General features: G+C 57.9%; 3 protein-coding genes across 3 annotated transcripts; 2 read left to right on the forward strand and 1 right to left on the reverse strand.

Moving 5' to 3' along the window:
- Positions 1-608: 608 nt before the first annotated feature.
- Positions 609-4,735, forward strand: UBE2T (ubiquitin conjugating enzyme E2 T; the record flags this gene model as incomplete). Its single annotated transcript, XM_084301904.1, has 6 exons — positions 609-717; positions 1,075-1,144; positions 2,127-2,232; positions 2,686-2,784; positions 3,221-3,304; positions 4,610-4,735. 6 exons carry the CDS (start codon positions 609-611, stop codon positions 4,733-4,735), a joined length of 594 nt encoding a protein of 197 aa, XP_084158030.1.
- A 1,121-nt stretch (positions 4,736-5,856) lies between these two features.
- On the reverse strand, positions 5,857-8,570 carry LOC311219013 (tetraspanin-18-like; the record flags this gene model as incomplete). Its single annotated transcript, XM_084301963.1, has 7 exons — positions 5,857-5,904; positions 6,362-6,445; positions 6,750-6,929; positions 7,127-7,243; positions 7,507-7,581; positions 8,111-8,305; positions 8,514-8,570. The coding sequence occupies 7 exons, from the start codon at positions 8,568-8,570 to the stop codon at positions 5,857-5,859; spliced, it is 756 nt and encodes a 251-aa protein (XP_084158089.1).
- A 1,532-nt stretch (positions 8,571-10,102) lies between these two features.
- ADIPOR1 (adiponectin receptor 1) lies at positions 10,103-16,891 on the forward strand. Its single transcript, XM_084302042.1, has 8 exons — positions 10,103-10,160; positions 10,343-10,560; positions 11,150-11,266; positions 11,859-12,030; positions 12,759-12,945; positions 14,076-14,263; positions 15,552-15,745; positions 16,050-16,891. Exons 2-8 carry the CDS (start codon positions 10,417-10,419, stop codon positions 16,176-16,178), a joined length of 1,131 nt encoding a protein of 376 aa, XP_084158168.1. The 5' UTR covers positions 10,103-10,160; positions 10,343-10,416; the 3' UTR covers positions 16,179-16,891.
- Positions 16,892-18,646: the final 1,755 nt, after the last annotated feature.

Genomic DNA, 18,646 nt, shown 5'->3' on the forward strand with positions numbered 1-18,646 from the left:
TTGGGCCGAGGGGCGGGGCCAACGGGCAGCGTCTCCCCGCGTTGCTAAGCGACGGGGGATGTCCCGCCCCCCACCTCACCCCCCCCCCGCGCCGCGCGCTGCTTCCCGCCAAGGTGGGGTGAGGGCCACGGTGAGGCCCCCCCCACCCTAACGGCGTCACGGGAGGGGGCTGAGGGGGGGCCGTGAGGATCCTGGGGGGGGTTGGGGTGGGGAAGGGGAGGCTCAGGGCAGAGCTCATGGCTCTCTGCAGCCCCCTGAGAGGTGTGGGGAGCTGGGGGTCGGCCTCTGCTCGCAGATAACCAGGGACAGGAGCAGAGGGAACGGCCTGGAGCTGTGCCAGGGGAGGTTGAGGTGGGCAATGAGGAGCCATTTCTGCTCAGACAGAGCGGGCAGGCGTTGGGACGGGTTGCCCAGGGAGGTGGGGGAGTCCCCGTCCCTGGGGGGGCTCCAGGAGAGGTTGGGGCTGGTGCCTGGGGACGTGGTTTAGTGGGGGGGGTGGCTGGAGCAGGTGCTCCTGGAGGTCTCTTCCCACCCTAACGATTCCGTGATTCTCCTCCCGAAGTTCCAGCTTTGGCAGCAATAAAATTCGCATTCGGGATCTCAGCACAATGCAGCGAGCATCGCGACTGAAGAGGGAGCTTTCCCTCTTGAGCACAGAGCCCCCTCCTGGCATCACCTGCTGGCAAAGTGGGAGCCGCCTGGACGACCTCCGAGCACGTAGGTACCCCGCTGCTGGGGCTGCTTTTTAAGGGAGGGATGCGTGAGAATTTGCTGCTAGGCCTGGACTCACTGAGTGGCATGTACGTACCTGTGGAATTCCAGGAAAAAAGCTTAGGTTCTTCTTCTGATGTTCCCTTAGCTTATATCTATTACTTGTTGGATCTGGCGACTGTTTGGATTGCTGTGGGGTGGAACAGGTCTCGGGTATTGTGGCAGCTTTTAATTCATGGATTTTAATTTATGGGTTTGAGCAGTGCTATAGTTATATAATTGTGGGTGATCTGTGGAGTTCGTTGGATAAATTTAAGTGATTTTTAATGTAATGCTTATGTTTTGTTATTCATTTTCCTAAAGAAATTTTAGGAGCTGCAGACACACCATATGAGAAAGGAATATTCAACCTGGAGATAGTTGTTCCTGAAAGGTAAGTGAGCAATGGCATCTAGGTGGTGAGGCATTTCAGATATGGTTTAATTGATATGTTTGATAGAATCACAGAATTACAGCATTGTCTAGGTTGGAAGAGACCTCAAGATCATTGAGTCCAACCTCTGGCCTAACACTAACAAGTCCTCCACTAAACCGTATCCCTATTCAACATCTAAACGTCTTTTGAAGACCTCCAGGGATGGTGACTCCACCACTTCCCTGGGCGGCCTATTCCAATGCCTAACAACCCTCTCAGTAAAGAAGTTCTTCCTAAGATCCAACCTAAAACACCCCTAGCGCAACTTTAGCCTGTTCCCATTTGTCCTGTCACTGGGCACGTGGGAGAATAGACCAACCCCCACCTCGCTACAGCCTCCTTTAATGTACTTATAAAGAGCAATAAGGTCGCCCCTGAGCCTCCTCTTCTCCAGGCTGAACAAACCCAGCTCCCTCAGCCGCTCCTCACAGGGCTTGTTTTCCAGACCCCTCACCAGCTTCGTTGCCCTTCTCTGGACTCTTTTGAGCACCTCCATGTCCTTCTTGTAGCGAGGTCTTTCCTTCAGCCTCCCCATGAAGAATGTTGTTGATAATCTTTAAACAAACCCTTAATTAATCGTTATTTCTGCTGGCTGAATCGCTTATTTCATACAGGACATCCTGAGATGCATGATAAACAACCTAAAAGCACTTTAACAGGATTTCTATGTTTGTCTCAAAGCTTTCTGGAAAGTAGCTCATTCTGATCAGAAAGCTTCCTATCATGTTTGCTTCTTTGTGGGAAGCTGTTCAGGGAAGTGCTAATCAAACACAGCTGAAAGCATAAACGGTAGGGCACTGCTTGCCCCAAAAATTGTTGGGAAAGATTGTCACTTAGTAAATGGCTGGGAGGAGGAAATAATGGTATTTCTTGGGTGATGAAGCAACTGGAGTACAAATATAAAAATAGCTTTTTTTTTCTTAATGCTTATCTCTTAAAGATACCCATTCGAGCCCCCAAAGATTCGCTTTCTGACCCCTATCTATCATCCTAACATTGACTCTGCTGGAAGGATTTGCCTGGATGTTCTTAAGTTACCACCAAAGGTAAGGTAGCACTGCTTGGACATGGGTAAGCCGAGCCTGAGGAGAATAATGAACTCCTTATCTTTTTCTTGTAAAAGCCTTATTGAATGTCTGTTTGCTGATGACTTATTTACACAGGAGCACAGCAGTAGAGGTTTTTGTGCGGCCTGTCCTTTGTTTAGAGACTAGAATGTGACCTTCTTTGTTCTGTATAAGCTTCCAAGGCTTTAAGGATTGGAGCCAAAAGGCATTAGGCAGCCCTCTGAAAGTGGGCTACCGAGCGCTGTCCCAGCAGAGGTGTGTGGGATGCAGCCTTTGGTTGTCTGTCAGGCTTCCTCAGAGGGGCCGTAGCCTGTGTGTGGGAATGCATTGGGTGTTTTCCATGTGGATCTGAACGCTCTAAGTCCTGAGCTTTTTCTAGGCTGCCCGTGTGTAGCTTTCTTTAACTGCTTCCTTCACCCTCTTCCCTTGAAGGGCGCATGGAGGCCTTCCCTCAACATCTCCACGCTGCTCACCTCCATACAGCTGCTGATGGCGGAGCCCAACCCCGATGACCCTCTCATGGCAGACATAGTACGTGAGCTCTTCTGACCCTCTTGTGGCCATGGGCACAGGCTGGGGTGGAACAGAGCATTAGGTTCAGGCTGTGCTTCCACTTCGCTCGCTCAGGATTAACACGCTGGGGGATTACACAGAAGTACAGCTGGGGATCAGGCCTGGGGCATGGCTGTGTTTCTCTGGAGCAGCTGGGGCATGCTGTATGGGGTTTATGGCAGCAGTGGAAAAGAGATGGAGAAGGTCTTGTCTTCAGGCCTGCCCATACAAACAGAAGGGTGCATGCTTCAAGCAAAATGAGTTTATGCTTTATGCCACATGCTTGTAGCAGGTTGGGTCTGGTTTGAGGAGTCATAATGCCAGGACTCCTAGAGGAGTTAACAAACCCCTAGTGTTTAGTCTCAGCTTCTCAGTGTTAATATTAAATCAAATCTGTCTTTCTCATTACGTTTAGTCCTCGGAGTACAAGTACAATAAGCAGCTGTTCTTGATAAATGCCAAGGAGTGGACTGAGAAATACGCAAGCCAGCAAAAGAGGGTGAGAAATGTGCTCTCTTTCGGTTGTGTAGCTTGGTTTTTGTGAACAGTCCTTCTTGTCTCAATTTGCCTTTCACGATTACTTGGCAAGGCTCTCCTTGGTAGCTTGCTTTCTTTCCTCCCCTTTTGTTCTGTCTTGGAAGACTATTTAATTATAATTTCGTTATTAGATTCACTTTGTAATATCTGCTGTAGTTAGTGAAAATATCAGCCCTGAAGTCTGTGGATGGTGGAGGGAGCAGGTGGAGTCTCACTTCTACCCCTTGCTCTCTGCTGGGAGGGATCCTTGCTTATGACTGGTGTAAGCCTTGATTAGAGAAGGGTGGCGTTTTTACAATGTCTTCTTTGTATTAGTCTTTCAGGAAGTTTGAGTAACCAAAGGCAGCTCTCTTGCTGTGTGATGTTACATTCTGTGACCAGTCAGATACCCAACAAGCTGAGAATAGCTGAGGTGCAGCACCTGTAAGCACAGCAGGTGGAGCTGCTGCCTTTGGCCACTGAGAGTTGAAGCAGTGTTTGTTCCCCAGACCTGCCAGCTGGGGTTTGTCACCCTGGGAGAACCCAGTCCTCTGACAGGCATTTGGACAACCACAACTTAAAGGTGGACAGGTTGTGTGGAGGAAAAACTGTCACTCCTTCAAAGTTAATGATGTGTTTGGTCACAAATAATTGCTTTGTTTCTCAAGAAGTAAGAAGGATGAGTAAAACTGATTAAAAAAATAATAATCTGGGATTCTGCTGCCCTGTTTCTGCCTCAGCTCTGTTCCTACCAAACTGCATGTTCTGCCATGGCTGTGCCTTATGCTCAGCTAAGCCTGTTCTGTCTTCTGCACATGTTCTCTGGCTCTGACTGGTCTCCCAAACCCTTGGTGGAGTGTTTTTCTGCCATCACATTTCCTATCTTCCTGCCTCTGGTCTGCACCCTGACATATCTCACAGATGAGATGCGTAAAAAGAAATTTAATTTAAGCAGATTAAACCTGCTCCAAAAAATCAGTTACTTATCCCTTACCTGGCTCCATAGAGAGCTCATGCATGCTCATGCGTGTATGTGGCACTTCTGGGTACAGTTGTTATTCTGTTCTCCTGTCACTCCCCTCTTCATACAGTTTCCAGCAACAGGAACAGTACAGCTGAGGGTCAGTGCGTAAAAGCAGGGAGCAGTCAGTTCTGATCTTGAAGGGCAGGGTGTTCCAAGGTGTGTACGTGTATACACACACATGGGGCTGGAAACATGCAACAGTGCTAAGAGTTTATATAACTTAATTATTCACAGCTGTTACTTTTATTTCTTGTGTAATCACAGGCTTCCAAGGCTTTAGAAGAGAAAACAAATCAGAGTGAAACAAGTACCACCAGTGAATCTATCGTGCTGAAAAGAAAAGGGAGCGATATCACCAAGAAAGAGAAGAAATCTCGCCTGGAGTCCTAAGTGATTTTTGTTCCTGGTGTGGCTGTCAACTTTGTTTTCGCTGTCCTTTTTTCTTTACACAGGTATAACTAAATATTTTAATATTAATAGTAGTAGGCTTTGTTTTTCTATTTCCTAGTTGCTTTTCTGTCAGAAGTTCTATTAAATAAAAGCTTTATATTTTATTTATAAACTTTTTTTTTCCCCTGAGGTTTACATTTTGTTTGGGGGTTTCAGAGTATTCTGAAGAAAAGGACAATTGGAAGTACCAGTGCTGCTTCTGACTACCAGCGTTCTCTCAAAGGAATGCAAACAGCACTAAAGACTGATGTTTCTATTTGTGTCCTTGCCTCAAAATGTACAGGGAACAAAAGCTGAGTGACAGACATACTAGAACTAGTTTGCAGTGTTAAACTGTTGAAATCCTTCTCTAGTGAAGGCTTCATTTGCCTTGTAAAATAAAGGTTACTTAAGGATACCTCAGTAATTTAAGTTCTAAACTTCTGTGTCTTAAAGCTCTGTTTCTGGAGCAGCATGCTACAGTCCAGTTGCAGCTTACACCATTTAACACAAGCTGGGACATGGAATGAGTCTAGGTGCTGTTGTGTCTCCAGGGGCTGGATAGCGAAAAGCACCGGCTGAGTGCTGAGGATGGAGAAAAACCCAAAGGGGGACCCAGAGGTGTGGGAGGGGGCAGGATGTGGAAGAAAGGCATGTGGGAGTGTGGGACAGGGCAGTGAGGCTGAGAGCATTGAGAGGAAGGAGGACTGTGATATCCTGACCCACGCCGTAGCTGTTGGTGGTACAGCAGGCCAGAAGATGTTGGGGGCAGGACTCCGTGTCGTCACAGCTATGTTACTGGCAGATTGCAGCGTGACCAAGTCCAGAGCTCAGGCTCCTGCTCTGCGTGTTTGGGTGTAAAGAATTTGACCCGTGTCCTGTCCCTGCTCCAGGACAAGTGAGCCAGGTCATTCTTATTTGCCCCCTGGAGCGGACACAGGACTCAGAAAAGCTCCTGAACTATGGAGCTGGGCTGTGATATGCAAGAAAATGGAGCATTCTTGCCTGCTGCTGTTTCCAAAGCCCTCGGTTCATCTCTGCTGCACTGGCAGTGGCCAGGAGCACTGCTCCCAGTGTCCTGCTCAGTCGAAGTTGTAGTAAAGGCAAAAGGCAAAGAACATGGCAAAGATCTGCAATGAAAAGAGATGGAGCAGGTTAGCTGCCTGCCGCAGCAGCAACTGGGTGGAATCTGAGTGCCTGGACAGTAAAGGGGTCAGTGTCCTGCTCCCAGTCCAGCCAGGCACCAGGGTAGCTGTGACCTGCAAGGGGCTGCCCCATGCTGCACGGAGGAAGCTGCTGAGCAGTGCTCCTCCTCCCCTGGGCCTGCAGGAGCAAAATAAACCTTGCTCCCTCAGTCCCTCAACCCATCTCAGCCGCGGTGGGTGTGAGGTTGGCTTTACACCCCTGAGACAGACCTGCTCTGTGCGCGCCTTTCTGGGTGTGATCGTGACAACCAAAGGCTGGGGGACAGACAGAGCCTGTCCGTGGTCCCTTCACGCAAAGCCCCATCCCCTTTCCTCTGGGCAAAGAGCGCCCGTGAGAGGTGCCCCACTGCCTGCCTTGTCCCCTCCAGCCCCTGCTCCGTACCTCGATGCCCAGCACGGCCAAGCTGCAGGTCCCGGGGATGGAGATGTAATTCTGCAAGGTCCTGCCGAAGGTGGGGAAGCAGCCCTGGGCAGGAGGGGAGATGTTGGAGGCGTCCCTCAGGCTTTACTGCAGGGAGCTCAAAGGGAGACTGAGAGCTGGGGAGGCTGGGATGGGTCGGGAGCACCGTGGTGGGGCAGGGTGAGCAGTGGGTTTGGGGAGGTACCACGGTGCAGAACCACGGTACAGCAGTGTCTCAGGTCCTGTCCCCACTTCAGTGCTCGGGGCAGAGGGTGCTGCTCCCCATAGGCAAGAGCCTGAGACCTGCTGGGGACATGGCAGGGACGTGGCAGGGCCTGGCAGTGCAGGGCAGGTGCCTGTGCAGCCCTACCTGCTCGTGGATGTAGCCAGGGCTCCTCTCCCGGCACTGTTCCCAGCCCAGCAGCTCGCCTGCCTGCAGGAGCCCATCCCGGGCACAGCACGCCCGTGGCCAGGGCGTCCCTGGATGCAGTTCCTGGAACCGGGAGCCATTCCCAAAGTCTTCAGGCCCTAAAACGCCGCAACAGGAGAACTGAAATGGAAAGGAAACGCTGTCAACATGCTGTCAAAATGCAGGGACTTTGCTTGGGGATGCAATAGAGGGAGGGGAACAGCCCAGCACGCTGCTTGGAGTCTGACTGGGATCCATGAGAACTCCCTCTGTGGTCACGGTCACCCTGAGCAGGGCCCATGGGTGCTCCACGTCCCAGAAGGAGCCTCCCTGCTCACCATGACCATGAGGGTGTTCCAGGCCACAGAGAAGACCTCAGCGTCCTCGTCCCCACGGTAGTTCCTCTGCAGCTCAGACAGGAAGAGCTCTGGGCGGATCTGTGGGGTCAGCGCCACCTGTGAGCACCCGGGGGACCAGTCCCTTCATGGAGTCACCGCACACCCACCATCAACCACCCAGTGCCACCAGCTCACGGGAGCAGAGGGACACAGCTGGGCTCAGGCTTGCTCAGCATGCTGGTGGTGAAGGTGAGGGTGAGGAGGGCATCCCTGCACCGTCCCCATCCCCAGCTGGTTGCTGAGGGACCCAGGGCCATGATCAGTGGCATGATGGAGGGAGGAGAGCGGCTGGTTGCCGCAGCAGGGCGCAGGGATGATACCTGTTTCCAGTGCACCAGGAAGAGCACAGCCCCGACCAGCTGTGTGACAAAGACGAGGCTCACGAGGACGAAGAACTGGAAGGCAGCAGGACAGAGGAGTCAGAGAGCAGCCTGAGTCTGTGTGCAGCTTGCTCCTGCTGCTCCTCCCTCCCCTGCAGCTCTCCCTGCCCACGCACATCCCTGGGACCAGGGGACAGGGGGGATACAGGAGACAAGCATGCAGCAATTCGGGACAGGCACGACATCTCCGAGCACCACAGCTGTCAGGCAGAACATTAAAAACAAGCACTGCCTGCCAGGGTCTGAGGATGCCAAAGAAATTGTCACGCCTGTGCTCAGAAAGGGGTTTCTAGCTCTTGCCATTAAGGGAAGAGGCTCAGAAAGGCCACGTGGGACAAGCCACTGGCTTCAGGGAGAAAAGATCCCACCCAGTGCTTTATTAAACCCTCTGGCCTTTAAATTCAAAGTCTTCCAAAGTGGGAATGGGATTGGGGTGTGTGTTGAGGGCTGACAGGGCCAGGATGGGTCTTCTGACTCCTCTGGGGGCACCCTGCATCCCACAGTGCTCAGCCCCCCAGCTCTTCCCACCTCTCCCCTTACTCACCACCAGCAGCAGGAGCCGGCTCCGGCGCAGGGCCCCGCAGCAGCCCAGGAAGCCCAGCAGCGAGAGGGCGATGCCCACAGCCAGCAGCAGGTAGGCGCCCGCGCTCAGCACAGGCTTGGTGGCCACGATGTCCTGGAAGCCAGCTGGGTCCACGGCCACCCAGACCCCGACACCCACCAGGCACGTCCCCCCGGCCTGTGGGACACACCGCGGTCACAGGGCACAGGGACCAGCCCCGGGCACCTCACGGGGACTGAGGATGCTCCAAACCCTGCTGGGGTCCCATCCCTCGGACCAGTGCCACCCCTCCCCTGAGCCTGTCGGTAACCACAGCCTCACATCACGGGTGGGACCAGCCAGCTCCCCTGCACCCCTCCATCCCGCCAGGCCCGGGGGGACTCACAAACACCAGCACGTTGAAGATGAACATCAGGTACTTCACGCAGCTCAAGACACCCATGGGGACGCCGAGGGGACGGGGTTCTGCAGGCAGACGGCAGCGTTTGTCCCTGCAGAGGTGGGAGCTGAGCCCTGGCCCCAGCCAGCCCCAACCTGTCCTGCACCTTGGGACATGGGGTGATCCAGCACACAGCCACAGAAGGGGCAGACAGGGACCGGTGCTGAGAGAGGAAACCAGTTCCTGGCAAGTTTCCCCCACACCCTCCAGCTCAGGTCAGGGATGGCTCTGCCCGTGGGGCAGCAGCAGCCAAGTGCCACAAGGAGCTGGGACAGCAACAGCCCTACACGTGGAGAGGGTTTGCCCTTCCCCAGCTGGTGCCAGGAGCCTGAGGGCCCTTGAGCCCCTGTGGGGCTGCAGTGGATGAGGTCTGGAGCACAAAAACCACACCCCGCAGCCCCCAGCAGGCTCCCTCAGGCTGCCCCATGCTCCCCCAAAATGTTCGCGCCCCGTGTCCCCTCCAAACCCAGCACCACTCACCCCACGGGGACAGCGGTGGCCCCAGCACCTCCAACCAGCTCCGGGACCAGCAGCAGCTGTTGAACGCCGGAAAAGTTGGAAAATCCCCCCCGAGCAGCCCCGAGAAACCCCTTCCCAGAGCGGAGCTGTGAATAATTGATGGGGAACAGGAGCCGCTGGCGTGGCGGCGGGCCGAGGGGAGTCTCCGGTCCCAGGCTGCCATTAGCGGGGGTAATTAAACCTGGCCCTGGCCGGCGGGGAAAGACGAGCCGGCCGCGACAGGCAGGGGACGACCTCGGCGTCAATTAGTGCTGGGGCCGTGCCGCCAGAGGAGCCCTCGACGCCTCTCGGTGCTCGGGGATGGAGGGACAGCGAGGATGGGAGCACGGACGGGGCCTGTCCCCATGCCTGGGCACCCCTCAGGGCTGCATCGTGTGGTAACGGGGCAGAGCTTGTGCAATGATGGAATATATGGAAAGGTGTGGAGGGGTGAAAATAGAGAATGCCTGAATGTATGATTCCATGAGTTTTTTGTGAATTCCTTCCAGCCCCATGAGGCCTGAGAGGGCTTGGGGAGGGGTGTGGAGGATGTCGCCTTGTCGTGACACCGGGTAGGGGGAATTGCCTGAAGGAGCAGCCATTTGTGCACTGACAGTGGGACAGGCTGCACGGGGAGGTGGGGGAGTCCCCATCCCTGGGGGGGCTCCAGGAGAGCTTGGGGCTGGTGCTTGGGGACACGGCTCAGTGGGGACAGTGGGGGGGGGGGGGGGTGCAGCCCCCTCCAGCCCCAGCCCCTCCCTGACCCCACGGGCGGCGCGGCCCTGAGGGGGACATTACCTCCCGCCACCCCCCCCCGAGGCCTCCCGGGGCTGGCACCGCCCCCGCCCCTCCCGCAGGGGGCAGTCGAGACGCGCCGCCGGCCTAGAGCGGCCCCCTCCCGGCTGGGCGCCTCGCCCAATCGCAGCAGCCGGCGGGGCCGGGCGGGATGCAGACGGACAGCCGCGACAGCCAATCACAACGCGGGAACCGCGCGGCTCCCGGCGGGGCGGGGCGGCGCTGCCGGAAGCGGCCCGGTCCCTCAGCGTCGCTTCCGGTGCCGCCGCCGCCGCCGCCCTGCGCGGGCTGTCGCGGCCGGTGAGTGCGGGCGGGGGGCGGCGCCGCGGGGCCGGCGGCGTCCGGGCCCTGAGCCCGTCCCGGTGCCCCCGGTGCCTCCCCGCACTCCCCCGCTCCCCCCCCGGTTCCACCCGGCCTCCCCCCGGTGCCGCCGGTCTCAGCCCCGGCGCGGTGCCGTTGACTCCGCTCCGTTCCCTCCGCAGCGCGGCGGCACGAGGACGCCGAGGGACCCGCACAGGCCCCCAGGAGCTTCGCCTCCGCCGCCGCCACCACCACCATGGCGTCCCGCAAAGCCGCCGCCGCCGGGCCGGGCACGGGGCTGGCCGCCGCTACCGGCCGGGAGAGAGCGCACCTGGAGCTGGCCGAGCTGGGGCCGCTGCTGGAGGAGAAGGGGGAGCAGGGCGCCGCCGGCCCGCCCAGCGTAAGCCGCCCTTCCCCGCCTGGCCGTGCAGGGCGCTCACCGGAGACAGCCCCGGGCCCTCCGGGGGGTTTGGGCCTCGTCCCGTGAGCAGCTCGCAGGGCGCGGGGAGCCGCGGGGCGCTTCGTCACCTGGAGGGTGCCCGGGCTGTGCCCCGGGGTGCCCAGAAGCTGCCCTCGACCTTTGGTTTGGTGGCGCTTTGGGCCGGGAATCGCAGCCCCAAAATGCGAAGGGGGAGGAGGAGGGAAGGGACCGGGACAGGACGGGCAGTGCGTCCCGGCAGCGTGTCCCAGCTGGGGTGGGCGCCCAGCTCCAGGGTTTGGCGACCCGGCTGGGCCCAGGGGCTCTTGGTTGTAAGGATGAAAATCCCCCGTGGTAATCCCGCCTTTAAACAAGGATAAAGCGGGGATTAGTCTGCCTGAGACGGTTAAGGCAGGGGGGTGTTGCGTAAGCAGCGGTGACCGGTGGGTCCTGCCCGTCCCCTCAGCAGGGGACGAAGCCCCAGGTGCGTGCAGAAGGGACTCGCTGCTCTCCTTGTGCCCGCGTTCCTCCCGTGGCAGGAATGGTTCCCTCCCGGCGTTTCTCCTCCTAGGCTGAGGACCCGCCGTGCCCAGCAGCCCGTGAGGAAGAGGAGGAGGTGGTTCGTGTGCTGACTCTGCCCCTGCAGGCTCACCACGCCATGGAGAAGATGGAAGAGTTTGTGTATAAGGTACGAGAGCTGCTGGGGACCCTGGCGGGCAGCTGGGGCTGCCCCCAGCCCTGTTGGACTGGCAGCAACCTCGGGAGCATTCCCAGTGTCTCCAGCTGGGACTGGGATCACAAATTCTGTCGCTGGCTTTGCCAGATGTCTCCACTCAGCCCTGGGCAGAGCAGTGCCTGTGCTCGTGGTCACCGCGTTTCGGTGAGCAGTGGCAAATGGCTGAGACTCGGCACGGTTCTGTGCCAGCGAGGCTTCCTATTCTCTGACCAGAACGGAAGGGAATTCCTGCCACAGAGAACAGCTCCTGCCTCAGGGGACTGAAGGGTTAAAGGCAGGGGTAGGAACCGTCTCCAGCTCCCTGGGGACGTGGGGAGCGCTCTGCAGGATGTGGGTGGCGGAAGGGAAGGGATCCCACGGGGTGCCGGGTGTTGCAAAGGCCCAACTTCCCCTCCCGGGGGAGAGTTACGGGGCCTTCACGGCCCTGGCTGCAGGGAAGGCTCGCTGGTTTGTTCCGCATGCGACCCGAGCTCCCGGGCTGAGTAAAGGCAACAAAGGTGACCCGTTGGCTGTGGTGGTTCCAGCGCAGGTCACTGTGTTGCAGGTGTGGGAAGGGCGCTGGCGCGTGATCCCCTACGACGTGCTGCCCGACTGGCTGAAGGACAACGATTACCTCCTGCACGGGCACCGACCCCCGATGCCGTCCTTCCGAGCCTGCTTCAAGAGCATCTTCCGGATACACACCGAGACGGGCAACATCTGGACGCACCTCCTGGGTGACTGCGGCAGCTCTGGGGCTGCGTGGCGCTTCCACGGGGCTGGAGCCGTTTGGGGTGGCCTTTGGGGGGCAGGTTGGCGTGCAGGCCAGCCACATCAAGCCTTGGGACTTGCTCCGTGGCTCCGTGTTGTCTCTGTGCCAGAAATCTCTGGTTTAGGCTCACGTACCCCTGCCTGGTCCTGCACACGCACGCTGTGAGGTTTCCTGGAGCTCAGGGTGAAGGGAGCACAGGGCACTTCCTTTCATCGAGGCCACGGCCTGAGCTTGGTGGCTTTGTCCATGCTCGTTAGGGGCTGACAACTGCATCGGGTGGCCTCAGGCTGTGGGAGGGGCTTGGCCAGGTGCTCTGCGGAGGGTCCTGGCCTGCACAGGGTGCTCTGAGGCCTTCGGGTTGTGTCTGGGTTGCTGCTGCTGCGTGGTGGCTCTGCCTGAGCTCTGCAAGCAAGCTGTTCTGCTCCTGGGATGGAGAAACGTGTCCTGGGCAAAACAATGTCCCAAAAACCTTTCCCCAGGAACCCAGGACATGTCCAGGTTCTGCCTTGCAGAGCGCAGCCAGGCCGGTGACTGCCCCGGATGAACAGGGTGCAGGGTCTGTAAGGGAGGAACCCCCGGAACCGACTGAGTGTGGGAAGGGAACTTGTCCTGCCCCGTGTCCCTTGTGGGGATCCTGTGTGGGGTGTTCTGGGTCACCCTGCTCCTGCCTGACATTCGGTGTGTTTCCTGCAGGTTTTGTGTTGTTCCTCTGCCTGGGAATCCTGACCATGCTGCGGCCCAACATGTATTTCATGGCACCTCTCCAGGAGAAGGTGGTGTTCGGGATGTTCTTCCTTGGTGCGGTGCTGTGCCTCAGCTTCTCCTGGCTTTTCCACACTGTCTACTGTCACTCCGAGAAGGTCTCGCGGACTTTTTCAAAGTGAGTCAGTGCAAGTGGGGTCGTGTGGTCTCGTGGGGGGCTTTCACTTCTCCCAGCACTTCCTCTTGGGAAGTGCCATGCTCCAAAAGGTTTTGTTCTTGGCGGAAGGGAGCGTTCACTGGATCCAGCATGGGGCTCAGGAGCAGGATCCTGGAGGCTCTGCCCTGTGCCTGAGCACCTTCAGTCTGGCAGCTCCTCGGGAACCGTGGTCTGTGAGGACAGGGACCCTGGGGGCTGTGGCTCTCGAGGGACCTTGTGCCTCTCGGAGCAGTGCGGTGAGGGGTCCTCACTGGGCAGCCGTGGGACCCAGCAGTTTCCAGGTTGCTGGATGTTTTCGAAAACTCTCCGTTGCATCCAATTTGGATTGAAACCAAATTGAAAGAAGCAAAACAAACACGATTCCCGGCAGAGTGGAAATGCTGGGCAGTAGCCAGTGCTCCCCTCTGAGATCAGTGCTGCTCTTAGAGCTGAGCTCACATCAGCCTTCGCGGCACAGGGAGAGCAGCAGCAAGGCTTTCAAATGAGATCTTGCTCACGCAAGTCTATCAAGGGCGTTTACTTGGGCATTTACTTGCCAAGCTCCTTTGCACAAACACCAGAGCTCCCATGGGCTCGCAGCTCCAGAACAAACTGTGCTGCAGCGCCCCGAGCAGCAGCGTCCTCGTGTACCCGGGAAGGCTCTCGCACAGCTGCTGCGCGGCTGCACTTTGGCAGCTGAACAGTTCTGGGGTCGATAGATCGAAAGCACTTTGCAGGGGAGGGTAACGGTCAAATCCATACGCACAAGAACTAATGCCCACTGCATCCTGTCATGGTGGTTTGAGTGCACAGCATCTCCGGGCCGTTTCTGCCTATCCAGCAAGCTGCTGTTTGTCCTTTGTGCTCCTGCCAGCTCTGCTCGCATCCCCAGAAGTCCCAGGTCCTTCCTCCTGTCCCACGTTGTGCTGATGAGATTTGAACATCTCCTGTCTGGGCACAGCTTCACCCACGGGGCCTTGGCTGCTTCTCTGGCAGCGGTGGCTCCGTTTGGGCGCAGGCAGCCTGGATGGCACTGAGTGCCAAGAGGAGGCGGGATGATGGGGTGGATTCTGGGGCTCACCTGTGTGTGTCTCATTGCTCCCTGGCTGCAGGTTGGATTATTCAGGAATTGCACTGCTGATCATGGGGAGCTTCGTCCCCTGGCTCTATTACTCGTTCTACTGCTCCCCGCAGCCAAGACTCATCTACCTCTCCATCGTCTGCGTCCTGGGCATCTCCGCCATCATCGTGGCTCAGTGGGACCGGTTTGCCACCCCCAAGCACCGGCAGACAAGAGCAGGTAGGAGTGCTCTGTGTTCATCCCAAACCCCCAGCCCCGGGAGGGAGCTCCGGGGAGGCACTTTGGGAAGAAGCCGTTGTGTTGTGCCGCGGGCTCTGTGCTAGGGCAGGGCTCCAGGGTACCCCGAGGAGCTCTAAGCATCTGCAGAATGAATTGCCCCAGAGTCTGCCCTGCTCTGCAGCAGGGAGGTCTCCCTCTGCCTCTTGTTGTGCTGGAGATTTGGAGCCTCCACGGAGCAGGGCCCAGCTGCTGGCTGGTCTGAGCTCCTCCTGGCACTCAGCAAGCCTGAGGTTTGGAGCAGGCAGACGGCGTTGTAAAAATAGCCCTGTAAGTGGCAGCCGGGCAGCCTGGGGCTGTGCTGTGTGAAGCCGCCTTCTCCGGGAAGCGGTTTGGCAACGTGGAGCTGCAGCTCACCCAGAGAGGCAGAGATTCCCTCCCATCCCCTGCCAGGTGCGTGCTGGCACCTCCTGCCTTCCTGGAGGCCCCAGGGCAAGGCTGCCTCTGCACTCACACCCTGCAGCCACTTCTGAGCCTCTGAAACCGATCCCTCCAGATTAAAGCAGCCTCGTTGAGCACCAGCGAGCGTGCAGGAACGCCCCTGCCCATGCTTGTCTCCCAGGGGGTCCTGCAGCAAAACGCCCCCGCTACGTGATGAGGGAGGGACAGTGCCGAGCTGGGGGCTGAGCAGCACCACTGCCGCGTGGCCCCATCAGCACATCTCAGCACATCTCACCTGAGATCCTTGTCAGGGGACAGGGTGTGAGTGCCAGCCCCACCGTTACCCCACAGCAGTGCTGGTGTCAGTGCAGTGGCACAGATCACTGCTGCCTGCTCCAGGACAGGGCTGCGTTGCTCCCCCAGCACAAAATGAGCCCTGGCTGTGCCAAACCTCCCCGCTGCCGGGGGAGCTCCCTCCAGCTGCCACTACAAGCCGCAGCCTCTCCACACGGGTGTCTTGCTGCAGTGCCATTTGCTCTCTGCCGAACTAATTAGATGTGAGATCTGAAAATTCCAGCACTGCTAATTAGCACTTTTCCCCCGGCCTCTGAGCAGCTTCACTGAATAAATGTCTCCGGCAGCATTGCTCCTGGAAGGGCTGGCAGGGCCACGCTCCTCGTGCTCCTGTTGCTGCAGTGCGACCTGCGGGGGCCGGCCCTGTCCAGAGGGGCCCCCCCGGCCCTTCAGGGCAAGCTCTGCCCAGTGGGCACTGGGGGCCAGCACTGGTTTTGACTGGGAGGTAGCATTACAGATCAGTAGTGTCCTCCCTTTTGCCTCCTCTCTGCCACAGGTGTCTTTCTGGGGCTGGGGCTGAGCGGCGTGGTGCCCACCATGCACTTCACCATCGCCGAAGGGTTTGTGAAGGCCACCACCGTCGGCCAGATGGGCTGGTTCTTCCTCATGGCCGTGATGTACATCACGGGCGCGGGGCTCTACGCCGCCCGCATTCCTGAGCGCTTCTTCCCGGGCAAGTTCGACATCTGGGTGAGTGGAGTGGGGGCTTCGGGGGCAGCTGTGAAGCTGGGGAGTGGGATCAAGGGTGGGGATCCTCGAGAACGTGGCTGGGGGTGTCCCAGTGCGTGCTGGCAGCCAGCCCTTAGATGGCTGCTGAAGGCAGGGCAAGGCTAAAGTACAGGGCAGAAAACGCTGCCTGTGAGCAGCGAGGGGGAAAAGTGCGGCCTGGGACAGTCCTGGGGTGGTGTCTGAGCACTGTGGAGGAGGAGGAGTTCTTGCTGGCACTGCTTTGTCCCCTTCGGGCTGGCTCAGAGGCTTTCTCACTTCCCCGCAGTTCCAGTCGCATCAGATCTTCCACGTGCTCGTGGTGGCTGCAGCCTTCGTCCACTTCTACGGGGTGTCGAACCTGCAGGAGTTTCGCTACGGACTTGAAGGGGGGTGCACAGACGACTCTCTCCTCTGAGAGCGCCTGGTTTTAGTACAAGCTTCCTAAGTGCTTTTTAAACTCTGTCTTTGCTAAAATCAAAGGAAGACTCAAAACTGGGTTGTTGTTTTTTTTTTTTTTAAAGAAAAAAAAAAAGAAACATTCTTTAGCAGAGTTCTGTCGACCAAATCCTCACCCCCTTCCCCGTGCACTTCGTTGGGGCCGAGGGGAGGCAGCGCCGGCCCTGGCAGCCCCCCAGCCGCAGTGTTACAGCCTCACCTCCTCCAGGCCGTGTTCTGGCAGCACCGAGGCCATCCGACCTTTCCAGGCATGCTGATTTCTGAAAGCAGAGGGTGCGGGTGCCCCGCTCCCGGCACAGCCAAGCACCCCCTTCCCGAGCTCACCGCCGGAGCGAGCTGTCACGCACTACCAGGCCCAGGGCCGGAGATTTTGCATTACCCCTCGCAGCAGAGCTGCCTTCCTGGGGGCAGCTCTGCGGCCCCCAGTGCTGCTGCCCAGGGCACAGGCACAGATTCACGTAAATTAAGTTTTAATGGTCTTTTTTTTTCCTTGACAAAATAATGTAAACATAAATGAGAGAATATTTAATATTTAATACTAAGCTTTAAAAAGACTTGCTGCCACCGCAGTGTACTCGGCTCCCTCGCTGTCTGTGGTAGTGAAGGAAGGACAGTGTTTTAGGGGAATGTAGAGCTGCTGTAGCTGATTGAAATAAAAAGGTCAATAGTTCAGTGTCGTGCGAGCGGTGTCAGTCTCGTTTTTTTGGGGTGGTTGCAGCAAAAAACCTGCTCAGGCTGTCAGCTGCTTCTGGGGAGAGCACCCCTGAGGAGCGCAGCCCCTCACCGGCAGCCAGGGCCAAGCGCCAGGAGCGCCCATGCTGCGGGATCCTGCCCGCGGTGAGTCAGGACAGCCCCGGCGGAAAGAAAACAGGAAACTGGGGTGCTGGGGACAGGAAACCCTTCCCTGGGCACGTGGTGCACTGGGGGCAGTGGGACCTGCTGCCCTCCCTCCGTGGGCCTGCCAGGGGAAGGAGGCGAGCTGTAAGCTCACCGTGCAGGGCAAAGGGCTCTGGGCTGGTCAGCACAGACACCAAAACCGAGTTAGCATGCGGGGAGTGAAGGACGGCACCCCAAATTGTGGCTTGCCCTTGTGCAGGAGCGTGTGAGTGACCGTCCAGCACAGACGGTCACAGGGGATTAGAGGGGAAGAGCTGAGCTGAATAAAGCTCTTCTCGAGCAGCTGAAGCCTGTCACCTCACACGGGGTGAGGGAGGAGTGCCTGCAGGGCCCCTGTGCCACCCGGGGCTCCTGTCCCTGTTGTCCACCAGCCCCAGCAGCCAGGGGGAGGCTGCTGCTGCGGGTAGGTGTGTGCGGTGCCCCTGCTTGGGGCTGCCTGCATGGGGCCTGGCTTTGGGGACAGCAAAGGCAGGGCCCAGACGGAGCCCCAAAGCTCGGGGAAGCCAGTCCCCTGCTGCAGCTCAGCCTCCAGCAGCTCCCATGCACCCCAGTGCCTGGCACAGCCAGAGCCAGCTCCCAGACACTGCTGGGAGAGGCCACCCAGGACGTTCAGGCTGCTGCTTAATTATGGCCCACGAGCAACAGAGGCCGTGTGCCCAGCCCCTGACAGCAGCCAGTAGAGGCCAGTGGTGCTGCGGGCACAGGGGACACCCAGCAGTGCCCAGCGGCCTCCCTCCTGTGCCCATGCAGGAGGCAGTGGGAGCAAACCCTGTGCAGGCTGCCAGTGCTGCAGCAGCGAGGGCAGTGGCCCTGGCCCCTCCTGGCCCAGCAGAGCCCGGAGGGCAGTGCCTGAGTCAGGGCAGAGGATGAAACCCTCGAGCTTTGGAGCCAGGGCACAGGGCAGAGGCTGGCTCGGCTGCTGGGAGGCACGCAGAGCTGAACAATGCCCGGTGCACTAATCCTAGAGAGAGCACAGGAAAACATCTGGTGACTAACACAGCCTCGGATACCCAGGGGAGGCTCCGTGCTGATGACGACTGTAATTTTCCCTCAACTACCAGAGACTTTCCTGTGGCTGGGGTCTCAGCCGGGAATAAAGGCGAGCACGCTGGTTGAGTGACACAAATCAAGCAAATTCCTTACGATTCACCTGAGGAACCAGGTTAAGTGGCAAAGCAAGACAAGCCTTCAGAAACACGGGGCTGTTGTCCTTACGGTTTCTGAAAGTTACACACCAGCAGCAACTATACGAAATAGCAAGGCACCAGAGCAGCACAACACCTCAGTCCTGGAGCAGTTCTAGGACAGGCAGGGTGGGGGAAACAGCCAAAAAAATGTCCCTTGTACAGGATGACAGGACATAGAAGCTTTATGTTCAGGCTCTTGCACTGGCATGCACACATTGTACAACCCTAATTCACCCGTTTGCCAAGCATTACTCTGACCACTTCTGGTATTTTCATCCTTTCCTACTGAATGGGTCTGCGTGTTTCCTCACAGAGCGCAGAGATCCAACTCCTTCCTGGGCAA

The sequence above is a fragment of the Netta rufina genome (genome assembly GCF_964035555.1).
Source record: "Netta rufina genome assembly, chromosome: 26".
Lineage (NCBI taxonomy): Eukaryota > Metazoa > Chordata > Aves > Anseriformes > Anatidae > Netta > Netta rufina.

Excerpts from the sequence above, each read along its gene's own strand:
- ADIPOR1 (XM_084302042.1), top strand. The coding sequence starts at position 10,417 with ATGGCGTCCCGCAAAGCCGCCGCCGCCGGGCCGGGCACGGGGCTGGCC. Across the intron at positions 10,561-11,149 it reads GCGCCGCCGGCCCGCCCAGC|GCTGAGGACCCGCCGTGCCC; the intron begins GTAAGCCGCCCT and ends TTCTCCTCCTAG. Across the intron at positions 15,746-16,049 it reads CGGGCAAGTTCGACATCTGG|TTCCAGTCGCATCAGATCTT; the intron begins GTGAGTGGAGTG and ends ACTTCCCCGCAG.